The 11,701-nt window shown below is 60.5% G+C and overlaps 3 protein-coding genes across 4 annotated transcripts; 1 reads left to right on the top strand and 2 right to left on the bottom strand.

Annotated features, from left to right (window-relative positions):
- Nucleotides 1–5: 5 nt before the first annotated feature.
- On the top strand, nt 6–3,942 carry PLD3 (phospholipase D family member 3). 2 transcript variants are annotated; one of them, XM_075020024.1, is made up of 12 exons: nt 6–138; nt 1,034–1,072; nt 1,386–1,436; nt 1,589–1,737; nt 1,834–2,017; nt 2,158–2,278; nt 2,356–2,483; nt 2,678–2,878; nt 2,966–3,105; nt 3,174–3,339; nt 3,415–3,514; nt 3,619–3,942. In XM_075020024.1, the coding sequence occupies exons 2-12, from the start codon at nt 1,046–1,048 to the stop codon at nt 3,831–3,833; spliced, it is 1,482 nt and encodes a 493-aa protein (XP_074876125.1). In that variant the 5' UTR covers nt 6–138; nt 1,034–1,045; the 3' UTR covers nt 3,834–3,942. The 2 variants fall into 2 exon arrangements, with proteins under 2 accessions (XP_074876125.1, XP_074876124.1); XM_075020023.1 differs by lacking the exon at nt 6–138 and having other exon boundaries at nt 861–1,072.
- A 371-nt stretch (nt 3,943–4,313) lies between these two features.
- On the bottom strand, nt 4,314–6,251 carry HIPK4 (homeodomain interacting protein kinase 4). Its single transcript, XM_075020853.1, has 2 exons — nt 4,712–6,251; nt 4,314–4,460 (listed from the first exon to the last, which is right to left on the bottom strand). The coding sequence occupies exons 1-2, from the start codon at nt 6,161–6,163 to the stop codon at nt 4,314–4,316; spliced, it is 1,599 nt and encodes a 532-aa protein (XP_074876954.1). The 5' UTR covers nt 6,164–6,251.
- A 551-nt stretch (nt 6,252–6,802) lies between these two features.
- On the bottom strand, nt 6,803–11,143 carry PRX (periaxin). Its single transcript, XM_075019623.1, has 5 exons — nt 11,045–11,143; nt 10,685–10,804; nt 10,491–10,602; nt 10,220–10,407; nt 6,803–9,386 (listed from the first exon to the last, which is right to left on the bottom strand). Exons 2-5 carry the CDS (start codon nt 10,700–10,702, stop codon nt 7,008–7,010), a joined length of 2,697 nt encoding a protein of 898 aa, XP_074875724.1. The 5' UTR covers nt 10,703–10,804; nt 11,045–11,143; the 3' UTR covers nt 6,803–7,007.
- Between the last annotated feature and the right edge of the window lie 558 nt (nt 11,144–11,701).

Raw genomic sequence — 11,701 nt, 5'->3', positions numbered from 1 at the left:
GCAGCCCCGGCGCGGGAAGGTGGAGGGGAGGGTGGGGAGGCGGAGAAGGAAGGGGCGACCATAGAGCGCTGGAGGACCGAGGGCGCCCCCCAGCGGGCGGCTCCGGGAACAGGCGCCCCTGCAGACGCCGGTGTCTTGGTACGGGGCGGGGGGGCGGGGAGCACCGGGCACCCCCAGGACCCTCAGCCTTGAGCGGGACCCTGGCCCTAAACCCGGCCCTGAGCCCTCCCCTGGCCCTAAACCTGGCCCTAAATATGTCCCTGGCCATTTAACTTGGCCCTAAATATGCACCTGGCCCTAAAACCGGCCCTAAGCCGGGCCCTGGCCCTAAACCTGGTCCTAAATATGTCCCTGGCCATTTAACTTGGCCCTAAATATGCACCTGGCCCTAAAACGGGCACTAAGCCGGGCTCTGGCCCTAAACCAGGTCCTAAATATATCCCTGACCCTAAACAACCCCTAAACATTACCCTGACCCTGACCGTAGCCCTAAACCCACCCCTGAACATCATCTTAACCCCAAAGCACAGCCCTGACCCCCTCCCCCAAATTCAGCTGGGACAGAGGTTGACACCACATTGAGCTTAACCTTCCCCCCAGACCCTAATCCCTCCCGACCCTAACCTCTCCCAACCCTAACCGCCTCCCCCAAAACAGGGCAGGGTTTGGGGGGGCCTGATCCCTGGGGCCGAGCACCCCCTTTTTGTGGTGTCCCTGAGGCACAGGGGAGGGGTCCTGGGGAGTGTGGGGGGGTCTGCACCCCAAAATTGGGGTGCCCCACCCTATTCCAAAGGGGGACCAGCCCCAATGACGAGGGGTGGGAGGAACAGGCACTTCCCCTCTCCGCCCCAAATGGGTCAGGGCACGTGAGCACCCTGATCCCGTGAGTCAGCCGGCAAAGCCTCTGCCCCGCCTGGGTTTTTGGGGGTCTTTGCCCTTATCTGTACCCTGAAAACCCCAGCTGTGCCGTACCCCGGGGGGGGGTCTCAACTGTCTGGGCATGTCAGGAGAATTCCGGTTTGTTCTGTTCCAGCGTCACCCTGGGATGAATCCCGACGGCACCTACAAGCAGGTATGGTGCTGGTGGCACCCTGAATCCCCAAACTGGGGGTCATGGAGCTCCCTGCCCCGTCCTGGCACCCTACAACCCCAAACTGGGGTGCCCCATAGCACCCTGCCCAGCGCCCTATAACCCCAAACTGGGGTGCCCCATGACCCCCATTTCCACCCAGATCCTGAACCCCACAGGGACCCCTGGTAGTGTGGGGGATGGAGTGGCACCTTTCCCTGGGGACCCCAGGCATTTTGAGGTGGATTTTACCCCCAAACCAGCCCCCACCCTGGTTTGGGGTCCTCCCTACCCCAATTCTTTTCCCCCATCACAGCTGGACCCACTGGAGGACCGTGGGGCTCAGCCCACCCGCTTCCTGCTGAAGGTAACTCCCCTGGTCTATGGGGGCCGGCTTCGGTGCTGTCTCGATCCCGTGCCATCCCTTGCCAGATCCCACTGGTATTGGGGATGGCTTTAAACCCTGTAAATTAATTTATTCCTTAATTTCGGGGCACCAATACCCCCTCTCTATCCCAGTGCTCCCGTGGTGCGTTGCTCTCCACCGTCCTCCTCACCCTCTTCATCTTCATCTTCTTCCTCTTCAATCTCCGGCTGAGCTCAGTCGTCCGCAGTGATGCCAGAAGTGATGCTGGTGGCGATGCCAGATCCTGTGGTGACACATGCCGGTAAGACGAGCTTATGGGGGGGTGACACTCTCCTGAGACCCTTGGCATCCTGGTGCTACAATCACCAGTGCTGGTGCTGCCAAATTTCCGCCATAGGATCGTCCTGGTGGAGAGCATCCCGGAGGGAATGACCTTCAGTGATGGTTCTGTGCCAAATCCGTCCACCTTCTCCACGTGGATGAACCTCTTGGGGACCGTCACACACAGCCTGGACATCGCCTCCTTCTACTGGACCATGACCAATGAGGACACACGGACACATGAACCCTCCGCCGCCCAGGTCCGCACTGCTGACATCTGGCACACATGGCACAGCTCTGATTTTGGTGCTTGAACCTGGCGCTGGCTGCCATTTTCTCTCCTTCCCATAATTTTTAATAATTTATGCTTTTTTTGGCCTCGAACCATGTGCTGATTCAGGGTGAACAAATCCTGGAAGAACTCCTCCAGCTATCCCAGCGTGGCGTCACTGTCCGAATAGCTGTCAGCCACCCGTCGGCAAGATCGCCCCTGAATGATCTCCAAGCACTGGAGCAGAGTGGTGAGTGGTGGAAAAACCCCCAAACTGTTTTTCGGGGGGGATTTTGAGTGGGAGATGACCAAGTTGTGGTTGCGCAGGTGCTGCGGTGCGCACTGTTGATATGCCACGGCTCACTGGCGGTGTGCTGCACACCAAGTTTTGGCTCGTTGATGGCACCCACCTCTATGTTGGGAGCGCCAACATGGACTGGAGGTCTTTGACCCAGGTGAGCAGCACGGCAGCACCATCATACCACCAGATGGTGCCAAACCTGTGCCGAACAGTACCAGGGCTATCCCAAAACTAACCCCCTATCCCCATCAAGGGATGCTCAGTGCCATAAGTTGAGACTTATGGCATTGGACAGGGATGATGGCACTGCCCGGTGGTGTGACAGTGCCACCATGCTGCTCACTGCAGGTGAAGGAGCTTGGCGCTGCCGTCTACAACTGCAGCTGCTTGGCCAAAGATTTAGGCAAAATTTTTGAAGCTTATTGGGCTCTTGGTGTTCCCGGTGCTTCCATCCCGGAACCGTGGCCGGCAAATTATTCCACAACCTTCAACATGGAAACGCCATTGGAACTGAAGCTCAACGACACCGATGCTGCCGTCTACTTCTCGGTACATCCCCAATTCACCCTGGTTGGTTTTCCTGGTGCCGAGGACTGGCTGTGTCAGTGCTTGATCCATCTCTGATGATTCCGGCAGAGCTCCCCGCCAGCTCTCTGCGCCACTGGTCGAACCCAGGATCTTGGTGCCCTCCTCAGTGTCATCGATGCTGCTGAGGACTTCGTGGACATCGCAGTGATGAGCTACCTACCCACCACCGAATTCTCCCACCCCCAAAGGTTTGTATGGTCCTATGCCAACCCTGACTTGCCAGCACCAGTGATGCCTGACCACTTTCCCTCCCTAGATTTTGGCCAGCGATTGATAACCGGCTGCGGAAAGCCGTCTTCGAACGCCGGGTCAAGGTTCGCTTGTTGGCGGGTTGTTGGCGGCACAGCCAAGTGACCATGTTCCCCTTCCTCAAATCCCTTGCCGCCGTCGCTGATAATAGGACCCGCTACAGCGTGGAGGTGGTGGGTATCACAGCACGACCGCAGCGTGCCAGTGGGTGATGTTTCAGTGGGTGACGGTCTCCTCATTCCCTGCAGCGGCTTTTCATGGTGCCGGCGAGTGCGGCGCAAGCCCAGATCCCCTACGCCCGGGTGAACCACAACAAGTACATGGTGACGGAGAAGGTGGCGTATATCGGTGAGTGCGGCACAAGTGGTGGTGCTGCTGTGCGAGTCACTGCCAGCTGCTGGTGACGGTGGCTTCGGGGTGGTTTTTGGGGTCCCCCCCAAATCTTCTTGCAGGGACATCCAACTGGTCTGGTGACTACTTCATGCGGACGGCGGGATCGGCACTGGTGGTGAACCAGACAGTGAGCCAAACCAGTGCTGGCGCTGCTGCCAACACCAGCACCATCCGGGACCAGCTGCAGGCAGTTTTTGAGCGGGATTGGAGCTCCCAGTACAGTGCCGACATCAGCGATGCAGAGCGGTGGGAGACCATCTGCGGCTCCCATTAGGTGCCAGGGAACAGACCACCAGTGAACCACAGGTTCTGGCTGTGCTGAATCTGGCTGCCCCGCTCCAATTTGGGGGAAAAAAAAACAGAAAAAAAAGAGTTTTTCTGGACTTTGCATTCCTGTTATTGAGGTGGGGGGTTCTCCACGCCATGGTGGTGGAGCGCACTGGGCCTTTGCCAAATGCTGTGCCAGCACTGGGAAGGAAGCTGGGATGCCCCTCAAGTCTCGGCGGTACCAAACCTATTCTGGCAAAGAGTTAGATGAAATGCTGGGTTGTCAACAAACCATTTATTGGGGGATCATTGCAAAAACCAGAGCTGACAGCATCCGGCACAGCACATCCTGGTGCATCCCTGGCTACATTATGCTTTACCAGCGTGGAGCTGGGTTCTACCAGTTGAGGTGACTGAAGATGAGGAAGAGGAAGGTCTCTGGTGAGCTCTTGGCTGCCAGGGTGTTTGCCAGGGTTGCTGTGGTGGCTCAGTGGTGCTGTGAGTGTTGCCAGTTCTGTGCTGGGAGGAGCATGCCGGGTTCAGCAGGGGCATCCCAGGCTGGTCCCCAGAGCCCATCCTCGGGGACAGGGATGGGACATGGGGGCTTGGGTTCGTGCCATGTCACTGGAGCTCTCTGTGGGGAAGAAGAAGCATGGGGAGGGGGTGAGTGGCACCCGTGGGTGGGGTCCCGACCCCTTTGTGGGAACCTAGGGCACCCAGGGACCCTAAGCACCCTTGACATGGGGCACCAGGGACCACAAGCACCCATGATGTGGGGTACCAGGGACCCCGAGCATCCAGGGACCCGAAGCACCCAGTGTCCCAGAGCACCCATGCCCAGGAGCCCCTGGTCTCCGTGTGAGCCCCCCCACCCCGTGGCCATACCTTGGTGTGGAGCGAGTTGTATGGTCTTCTAGGCAGGTTCTGCTCCACAATGCCACCAAAGACCATGTTGCCATTGCAGTGGCTGTGCTGCTCCCGTCTGCCAGGGGACCCCAGCAAGATCAAGTTACTGGCAGTGGGCTCCGTCTTGGGACGCTGGTGATGCTGGCGGTGTCGGTTGCCATAGTGGGTAGGGATGGGGGCTTGGCAGACATCCTGCTGGCTCTTGTTACTGGTGTCCCCAACCAGTTCAGCCAGGCTGAGCTTACCCATCTGGGCGATGGCCTTCTGGATGCTGCACTGGTCGTCGGGGATGAAGGCACCTTCCTCCATGCCAGGGAAGATCTCAACCGTGCTGGCACCCTTGTGGCATGCCCTCAAGTCCTCTTGGCAGAGCTGGTAGTACCGGGTGGCCTTGAAGCTGGACTTCACCTGCTGCAAGGAGATGAAGGGATGCTTGAGGGCAGCGCTGGGCATGATCCTCTCATGTGAGTCCCAGGTGAGCATCCTCTTGACCAGCTCCACCATCCCACACAGGTCACAGTGCTCGGCCAGTGCCTCCTGGCCAGGATAAGACACAGGGCGGATATTCACCACTGCCAACTGATCCAGCGAGGAGAAGGCATACTTCCTCCTCTCCATTGGCTTCGCTATCTCCTTGCCTGGTGGTTTGAGCTGCCAGGAACCAGTGGGATGTGGCACCCGTTGGAAGAAGGACCGCGTTTTCCGAGCAGCGCAGAGCAGCTCGCCCCGTGGTAGCCCTAAGGTGGAGCAGATGTAGCGGACCTGGTCGTACTCGTTGATGCCAGGGTAGAGCGGCCAACCCAAGTGAAGCTCAGCCACCACGCAACCCAAAGACCAGATGTCCACCTTCTCACAGAAAGGCAACCCCAACAAGATCTCTGGTGCCCGGTAGAAGCGGGATTGGATGTAGGGTTCCTTGACATGGCAGACCTCAGTGACGATGCTCGCCGAGCCGAAGTCAATGAGCTTGACACGGAAAGGATAGCGCGCATGGTCCACCAGCATGATGTTCTCTGGCTTGAGGTCGGCGTGGATGATAGAGAGCTCCTTCAGCTTGACCAACGCTGCCAGCACCTGCGCTGTGATGGTACGGATGTGCCGGACAGGCAATGGCAAGAAGTTGTTCCGCTTTTGGAATTCAAAGAGGTTTTGCTCCAGCAGCTCGAAGACCAGGTAGGTACAGGCACCATCTCCGAAGGACTCGAGGAAACGGACGACGTGTGACTCTTCCGTGTTCACCTCCCGCAAGGCCTGCAGCAGCCTCAGCTCGTTCTTCACCACCCTGCCATGGTGGCCTTCATTCTTCAGGATCTTGATGGCCACCATCTCCCCTGTGCTCCTCCGCCAGCCCTGGGTCACCTCCCCGAATGTTCCCTTCCCCACCGTGGCCACCAGGTCATAGTACTCGGCACCAACCACCAGCGTCCCCATGGTGGGTCGGCTCCTTGTCAGGGGCTTGGGACTCTCCACTCAGCACCCAAGAGGAGCTTGGGACACCCAACTGCTTCAACCTGGCCCCCAAAGCACTGCCCATTCCGGCATTGCCATGACAACACCTTCTGTTGCTGACATCGTCCCTGGCAGCAACCGCTCCCCTATGCAAGGGGCTACATCCTGGATGGAGGAACGCCCTGAAACCCAGCCCTGGTCCCCCAAAACCCAGCCCTGGTCCCCCAAGACCTATCCCAGCCCCCCAAAACCCAGCCCTGGTCCCCCAAAATCCATCCCCAATCCCCCAAAACACATCCCTTGTCCCCCCAGGGCCCAGCCCCAGCCCCCCAAAACACATCCCTGATCCTCTGAAACCTATCCCCATCCCCTGAAATCCATCCCAACATAATCCATCCCAGCCCCCAAAACCAATCCCAAGTCCCCTAAAACCCATCCCAGCACCCCAAAATCCATCCCTGGTCCCCCAACCCCATCCCCACCCCCTGAAACCTATCCCTGGTCCCCCCAAACCAATCCCCAGACTCCGTAGACAAGCTCAGGGCCTTTTTGGGGGGTTAACATTTATTTATTCTGGCTGAGCTGAGAGCAAGGAGCTGCAGGTGAGTGATACTGCTGCCCAACCCCCCCACCCCCTGGTTAATATTAACACCTGGAAAATGGGCAAAAAAAAGCTTCAAACACTCCCCCCCCAAAAAGCTGGATTATGAATTTTTTTGGGGGGTAAAGGGGTTAAAGAGGGTCTGGGGGAACAAGTGATGCTCCACCACCCCATCACTTTTTCAGGGGTTCCCTGAAGACCCCCATGCTCGGGGACGGGAGGGGTTCACTGCTCACCACAGGCTTGGGGGGTCAGTGCCACCTTAGGCAGCTGAAATTTAGGGGTCCCCTCACCCCTGAAACCCCCCAAATTGAAGCGTGGGGTGACTTCTGTCATCACCCTGTTGAATTCAGGGTCCCCAGGGGAGCGCTCCATGTTGGGTAACCGCATCTTCCCCACCTTGGGTTGGGTGATGGGGGGCTCCGGTGGGGAGCCCCCGGGGGAGAAACCCACCCTGGGCATCCACCGCCGTCGCCGGGCCTTGCCCTCCGCTTCCCCATTGACATGGGGGTGGGGGTCCACAACCCTGTTGTCTTCTCCTTTCTCCTTCGGCTTCACCAACACCAACACTGCCTTCTTCACGCTGCCCATCCTCGTCCTCCCCTCCCCTTCCAACCCGCTCCCAGCAAAACCTGCACTAAATTTCGGCAATTTGACCCTAGACTGGCGTCCCGGTGCTCCATCCTTCCTGGTGGTCTCCTCCATCCCATCCATCCCTGGCGGTGCCAGCTCCAACATTGGCACCTTCAATGCTGGCACACTTGTGGGTTTTGGTATCTTCCGGCTTACTGGCTCCTCTGGTTGTTTTACCGGCATGGTAAAACCCACAGCAGGGACGGAGAATCGGGTAGTCGACGGTTGCACCCCCCCATCACCCATCGCCCCCCTGGTTTTCAGCTTCAACAGGAACGTGCCAGGAGACTCCGGCATCTTCCTTCCTGCCGTGCCAATACTCAAGCTCTCGGCACTTCCTCCACGTCTCATCATTTTGGGGTCCCCCCCGATGCGGATGTCAGGGCTGGATCCCCCAAATTTCGGCAACTTCACCACCCCACCCAGCTCTGGCCCTGCAGGGAGTTTAGGCAACGACGGCACGCGCAGGCTGCCTGTTGCCGGCAGGGCGATGCCCACCCGTGGTACCCGAAGCCGGGGGGTCCCAGGGGACCCCAGTTCCCCTGACCTCCCTTCGTCCCCCCCAGACCCTCCAATTCCCAACTGTGGCAACTTCATCACTGCGCTGGCATCCTGGGGGCCCTCCTCACCACCAGCACCCTTGTCCCCATCCTTGACACCAAAAGGTGCTAGGGATAATTTGGGGACCTTCAGCTTGGCCCCGGCACCGGTGGCACCAGCTGTCCCCAAAGCCAGGTCTAAGGCCACCGCGGGACCGGCAACGGCGATGCTGGGTGGCGCTGGCACGGTTGTGCCGCGGGATGCCGGGGGATACCCGTTGCCATCGCTGCCTGTTTTGAGCTTGGCAAGGGACAATCCGAACCGCGGCAGGGTGAATTTGGGGGGTTTGGGTTTGGCGCCGGTTGCTGGCACGTCCCCGGCGAGCTGCGCTGGGGTGGCGATTTCCACCGCCGGCAGTGGTGCTTTGGGCTCCAGCTCCAGGCTGAGCTTTTGGAGCCCTTTGGCAAACCTGGCTGCCATGTCCGGTATCACCGCAGCGACCCCCTCATCCGGCACCGCTGTGGTGTCAGCACCTGCTGGCAATGCCAAACCCACACCAACGTGCGGCACAGCGATATCAATGGATGGTACCACTGCTGCCGGGAAAGCCAACCGAGCCGGTGCTGCTGGCGGTGACTCTGGCCGCCGTGCTGGCAGCTTCACCTCCAACTGCGGTTGCTCAACAGAGATGGCTGGCTCTAGTTTGGGCACACTGAGCTCAGGGACGAGCTCCACGGCGGCGCTGGGGATGGCGATGCCGATGGAGGGGACACGGATGCCGGTGAACCCCCCTCGCGTGCCGGCATCCCCCTCCTTATCCTCCACTCGGGCCCCGCCGGAATTTGGCAGCTTGGTTTTCAGCACTGGGCTCCCCCCACCCTTATGGCTGCTTCTGGGGGTGTCTCCCTCCCCCAGCTTGATTTGGGGTTGACTTATGGTTGCGATGGGCTCCATCATCACCGCCGGCAGCGTCAGTGCTGGCACAGCCACCTCCAACTGCGGCAGCCGTAATGCCGGCTCCTTGGCTTGAACAGTGGCCGGTGGTGCCGTGCCGGCGAGGCTCAGCCCCATGGAGACTTTGGGTGCTGCCACCTCCACAGCCGGTAACCGGGTGCCAGTACCCGCTGGCACCCCGGCGGCAATGCCAGGAAACTCCGGTTTCACTGGTTGCTCCTCCATCACTGCTGTTTTGCGGGCTGCCGCTTCCTTCACTGTTAACCGGGATGGCGTCGCACGTGGCCGCTTGGGCTCCGCTGCTGGCAGCACTGCAGTGGATGTGGCTGTTGGTGCTGGTTCGGCAGTGCTCTGGCTCTTCACCAGCTTGGGGAGCTTGGGAAGGGCAAACTCCACGGCCACAGTGCCGGCAGCTGCTGTGCTCACTGTGCTGGGTGCCTGTGGCGGCTTCTTGGAGGGCGTCAGGATCGGGATGCTCTGGGTGAGGTGGGGGGAGATGGGACCTGGCAGCCACCGCACTCAGGTGTGCACCCATAGGGACCCCCTCAAACACCCTACATCCCCAGTCCTGCATCCATAGGAACCCCACCTCTGATGCTGTATCCATAGGGACCCAACCCCCAAGCATCCCACATCCCTGTTCTGTATCCATAGGGACCTCCCCAAGCATCCTGTATCCATGGTGCCTTGTCCATAGGACCCCCCCGAGCATCCTGCATCCCGGTTCTGCATCCATAGGGTCCTCCCCAAGCATCCTACATTCATAGTCCTGCATCCATAGGGACCCCCTCAAGCACCCTACATCCCCAGTCCTGCATCCATAGGGACCCTCTGAGTACCCTACATCCCCAGTCCTGCATTCATAGGGAACCCCCCGAGCATCCCACCTCTGATGCTGTATCCACAGGTACTTGACCCCCAGGCATACTGCATCCCTGTTCTGCATCCATAGGGACCCCCCCAAGCATCCTACATCCGTGGTGCCACGTCCGTACGGCACCCTTGCCCTGAGCATCCCGCATCCCGGTCCTGCATCCATAGGGACCCCCCAGGCATCCCATTTCCATGGTGCTGTGTCCATAGGGACCCCCCGAGCATCCCGTATCACGGTCCTGCATCCATAGGGACCCCCCCCAAGCATCCTACATCCCTGGTGCCACATCCATACGGCACCCCTGCCCTGAGCATCCCGCATCCCAGTCCTGCATCCATAGGGACCCTCCCAAGCATCCCGCTTCCATGGTGCTGTGTCCATATGGACCCCCCCCCCCAGCATCCCACAGCCCAGTCCTTCATCCATAGGGACCTACCAGCCTGGCCACCTTCCCCTGATGTCCCTCGCTGCCGGTGCTGGTGCTGCCAAGGGGGATGCGGGTGCCAGGTGTCCGATGTCGGAGGCAGAGCGAGACCTTGCAGGACCTGGCACTCTCCAGAACCCGTGCGACGTCCTCAGGGGGGGCCCCCTCGAAGAAAACCCTGGCGCTGAGGAGCTGGTCACCTACAGGCACCACAGGGGCTGTCACGCTGAGTGCCACCCCTCCCCTTAAATCCAGGTGGGTTTCGGGGACCCCCCCCTCCCACCTTGGTGGGCGCGCAGGGATCTGGGCGCCTTGGCGATGTAGAGGCCGTGGCGGTCACGGGCCACGGTGACGCCCGTCACCCCGGCCTCGGGTGCCGTCTCCAGCTCCACCAGCTCCGTGTCCTATGGGGCAGAGGAGGGGTGGGGGTGGGATCTGACCCTTCCCCCCTGCCCCACGCAGTGCCCCACCGCCCACCGCAGCCCTCACCTCCATGGGGGGATGGGGGGGGTCCCCTCCTCCAGGGGGTGTCACTGGGGTCCGTGAGAGACACAGGCGGTGGCAGGGGCTGGCGGTGCTCCGGCGGTGCTCCGGCTTCTGAAAATGGGGTGCACGCACCCCCAACCTCCTGTTGCAGACCCCCAACCTGCCCCACTGCAGCCCCCCGACATTGCCATTGCAGCCCCCTCACCACTCCCACTGCAGCCCCCCACCTCCCCAATGCCCCCTGCCCCACACCCTCAGGCAGAGTGCAGGCAGCCCTAGAGCAGAGGGGGCCCCCTTTTCCACCCTGCACCCCCAAACCTCTCTGCTGGGATCTGCCAAGACCCCCCTTACCTCCCAGCTCCTTCCCACTCCAGTGCTCCGCTAGGAAGTAGTTGTGTCCCCTTCACCACCCCCCCAACCAGGATGGGGGGACCCAGGCGTCCGGGCCCCCCTAAAAGAGAACCCAGGCGTCCGGGCTCTCCATCCCACGCCTGCTCAGCAAAGGTCACTGGCTCCACGCCGGAGACCCCCCTCCTTTGCCATCACACCCCTAACTTCCCGCTGGCACCCACCCACACACCGGCAGGACAAGGGGGTCCCTTGTCCTGGGTCCCCCCCACTGCTACCTCAGGGGAATTCCGGGAATTCGGGAGGCTCAGCACAAAATCCCGTGGGATGGAGGATGGCATGAGGCTGGATTTGGCTGACCAGGCCTGCGGCCGCAGTGATGGACTCCTGGCTCAGCAGCTGGGAATGAGCCGAGTGGGAGAGAAGCTGGAGGGAACGAGGACGCATCCTGCAAACTGTGATCCCCCCTGCTCGGGTCTGCCCTTGCTCTGGGTGTCAGTGCCTGCATATGCAATCTGCAGGGTGCATGGGTGCACAGAAGCATGGCGCATGGGTACAGGAGTGCATGGATGCATGGGTGCACAGTTGCATGAGTGCACAGACGCAGAGGTGCATGGGTGCCAGGGTGCAGGAGTGCGTGGGTACAATGGTACATGGGTA

The sequence above is a fragment of the Buteo buteo genome, chromosome Z (genome assembly GCF_964188355.1).
Source record: "Buteo buteo chromosome Z, bButBut1.hap1.1, whole genome shotgun sequence".
NCBI lineage: Eukaryota > Metazoa > Chordata > Aves > Accipitriformes > Accipitridae > Buteo > Buteo buteo.
Note: the sequence above shows the minus strand (reverse complement) of the source record. Positions and strands in the feature narration are given on the sequence as shown.

Excerpts from the sequence above, each read along its gene's own strand:
- PLD3 (XM_075020023.1), top strand. The coding sequence starts at position 1,001 with ATGTCAGGAGAATTCCGGTTTGTTCTGTTCCAGCGTCACCCTGGGATG. Across the intron at positions 1,437-1,588 it reads CCACCCGCTTCCTGCTGAAG|TGCTCCCGTGGTGCGTTGCT; the intron begins GTAACTCCCCTG and ends TCTCTATCCCAG. Across the intron at positions 2,484-2,677 it reads ACTGGAGGTCTTTGACCCAG|GTGAAGGAGCTTGGCGCTGC; the intron begins GTGAGCAGCACG and ends TGCTCACTGCAG.
- PRX (XM_075019623.1), bottom strand. Across the intron at positions 10,408-10,490 it reads ATCCCTGCGCGCCCACCAAG|GTGACCAGCTCCTCAGCGCC; the intron begins GTGGGAGGGGGG and ends TGGTGCCTGTAG. Across the intron at positions 9,387-10,219 it reads AGGGGAAGGTGGCCAGGCTG|AGCATCCCGATCCTGACGCC; the intron begins GTAGGTCCCTAT and ends CACCTCACCCAG.
- HIPK4 (XM_075020853.1), bottom strand. The coding sequence starts at position 6,163 with ATGGGGACGCTGGTGGTTGGTGCCGAGTACTATGACCTGGTGGCCACG. Across the intron at positions 4,461-4,711 it reads ACAACTCGCTCCACACCAAG|AGAGCTCCAGTGACATGGCA; the intron begins GTATGGCCACGG and ends TCTTCCCCACAG.